This window comes from Octopus bimaculoides, chromosome 9 (assembly GCF_001194135.2).
Source record: "Octopus bimaculoides isolate UCB-OBI-ISO-001 chromosome 9, ASM119413v2, whole genome shotgun sequence".
In the NCBI taxonomy this organism is placed as follows: domain Eukaryota; kingdom Metazoa; phylum Mollusca; class Cephalopoda; order Octopoda; family Octopodidae; genus Octopus; species Octopus bimaculoides.
The window spans coordinates 41162212-41163844 of NC_068989.1; the positions used below are offsets into that span (position 1 = coordinate 41162212).

General features: G+C 40.1%; 1 protein-coding gene across 1 annotated transcript in view; it reads left to right on the forward strand.

The window, feature by feature from the left end:
- The window catches only part of LOC106872661 (uncharacterized), a 73548-nt gene that overhangs the window by 47053 nt on the left and 24862 nt on the right, over positions 1-1633 (forward strand). Inside the window, exons 14-15 of the mRNA XM_014919724.2 lie at positions 754-910; positions 1329-1512. Coding sequence (XP_014775210.2) covers positions 754-910; positions 1329-1512 — 341 coding nt within the window. The remainder of the gene's footprint in view (positions 1-753; positions 911-1328; positions 1513-1633) is intronic.

The window sequence follows — 1633 nt, forward strand, 5'->3', positions numbered from 1 at the left end:
TTTTTGCTCTCTTTCAGAATAGAGTGAAGTTTTTTCGGTCTTTCATGTTTTTCAACAAGTTTCAGCATCCAATCGTTGGTTGTTTCAAGGTATTTGACCAGTCCGATTGTGGTGGTTTTGTACATAAGTTCAAGCTCGATCAAGCCTCGACCTCCCTGAGCTCTGGGAAGGTAAAGACAATCCACGTCTGCCTTTGGATGGTGCATCTTATTACAAGTCAGTAGCTTGCGGATTTTTCTATCAATTTTGACTATTTCACTGGTATTCCAGTTAAGCACATTGAAGCTATAAAGAACAACTGGGACTGCTAAGGAATTTATGGCTAACACCTTATTATATGCATTCAGCTCAGACTTCAGAACTGCTCAAACTCTTCTATAACATTCCTTCCTAACCTTCTCTTTCATGCTTGCATGCTGAATACAATGCAGCGAGCTGGCAGAATTATTAGCATGCTGGGCAAAATGCTTAGTGGCATTTCATCGATCTTACATTCTGAGTTCAAATTCCACCACAGTCAACTTTGCCTTTCATCCTTTCAGGGTCAATAAAATAAGTACTATTTGAGTACTGGGGTCAATAAAATAAGTATTAGATGAGTACTGGAGTCAAATTAATCGATTTATTCCCTCCCCTGAAGTTTCAAGGCTTGTGCCTATAGAAGAAAGGATTATTGTTGTTGTTGTTATAAAACATTCTCAATTTTATTCTTCCTTGTCCCCCAATGTAATTTTATCATTGCATTTCTTGTAGAGTGATACCGAATACCAACGAGACATATCTAAACTGGAAGCTCAATGGTTAGGTTTTTCCGACCCACATACTGGAATATTATTTTACCGTGCTGGTGTGGGTACTGCCCCACTACAAGATGATGTCATTAGAATGACAAATATGGGACAAGAAACTGGTATGTCTGAGTTCCAACAGAAACATTTATGAAAAGCTGACTCTGTTTGTGTGTGTGTGTGTCTTGACGTTGCATTGTAAACGAGTATCACTGTCATGCAAGCAGTGTTGTTCATTTCCAATCTTCCATAAAAGCCCTAAATGGCTGTGAGGAAATATTACCTTTTCTGGAAACAGGTGAGGGTTGATAATGTAAAGGGCATTTGGCAAAAGAAAATCTGCCATAACAATCTCCTTGTTACTCATACAAGCATGGAAAAGTGGATCTTAAAACAATAAAGTGATGATAATGATTGTGGTGGGGGTGGTGATGAAAGTGGTAGTGGCAGCAGTGGCAGTGGTGGTAGGAATTTGTTTAGATGATAACAATGATGATGATGATGATGATGATGTTATAGATATTGTTCTCTATATTTCAGGTCACATCTGGAAGAGAGCCTATACACCAGGAATAAAATATTATGTCACAGTTGAAGCATGTAACAAAGCTTTCCTGTGTAGCCGTAGTGCCTCTAATGGTGTTATCATGGACAATTCCCCTCCACTCTCTGGTACAGTAGAGGTGGGCACAGATAGACACCACCGCACATACCAAGCTCACCAGTAAGTTGAAAACAGTATATATAGACACACACACTCTCACTCACACACACACACACACACACACACACACACGCACACGCACACGCACGCACTCACACGCACACGCACACACACACACACA